This window comes from Pterocles gutturalis, unplaced genomic scaffold (assembly GCF_000699245.1).
Source record: "Pterocles gutturalis isolate BGI_N339 unplaced genomic scaffold, ASM69924v1 scaffold30141, whole genome shotgun sequence".
In the NCBI taxonomy this organism is placed as follows: domain Eukaryota; kingdom Metazoa; phylum Chordata; class Aves; order Pterocliformes; family Pteroclidae; genus Pterocles; species Pterocles gutturalis.
The window spans coordinates 4,705-5,034 of record NW_010103928.1 but is presented as its reverse complement, the minus strand read 5'-3'; the positions used below and the strand labels follow the sequence as shown (position 1 = coordinate 5,034).

The 330-nt window shown below is 58.2% G+C and overlaps 1 protein-coding gene across 2 annotated transcripts in view; it reads right to left on the bottom strand.

The window, feature by feature from the left end:
* The window catches only part of LOC104471531 (low density lipoprotein receptor adapter protein 1-like), a 4,160-nt gene that overhangs the window by 699 nt on the left and 3,131 nt on the right, over positions 1 to 330 (bottom strand). For both annotated transcript variants that reach the window (XM_010086902.1, XM_010086903.1), the window contains one exon: positions 155 to 204. In XM_010086902.1, the coding sequence (XP_010085204.1) occupies positions 179 to 204 (26 nt within the window). In that variant the 3' untranslated portion in view covers positions 155 to 178. The remainder of the gene's footprint in view (positions 1 to 154; positions 205 to 330) is intronic.

The window sequence follows — 330 nt, the reverse complement described above, 5'->3', positions numbered from 1 at the left end:
CAGCTGGCAGGGGCACAGGCAGCAGCGGGAAGCTCCCCAGCGCTCCCACCATGCCTGCGGCCACGGCAGCTCCCCTTGCATGAGGCGCAGAGAAGGAAACACAACAGGGTTCATCAGAGAGATCCCCCAACACAAGCAGCAACTCACCACCTACCCAGACAAGGTTTCACCAACGTTATCATCTTCCTCCTCCTCTTCCTCCTCCTGGCAAACAAACAAACCAAAACAAAACAAAACAAACCCACCATGACACCTCACTGCCTGGGCAGGTCTCTGCCCTTTCTGGAGCAGCAGGGCAGCCACCGGCCCCTCCACAAGACACAGACGCCA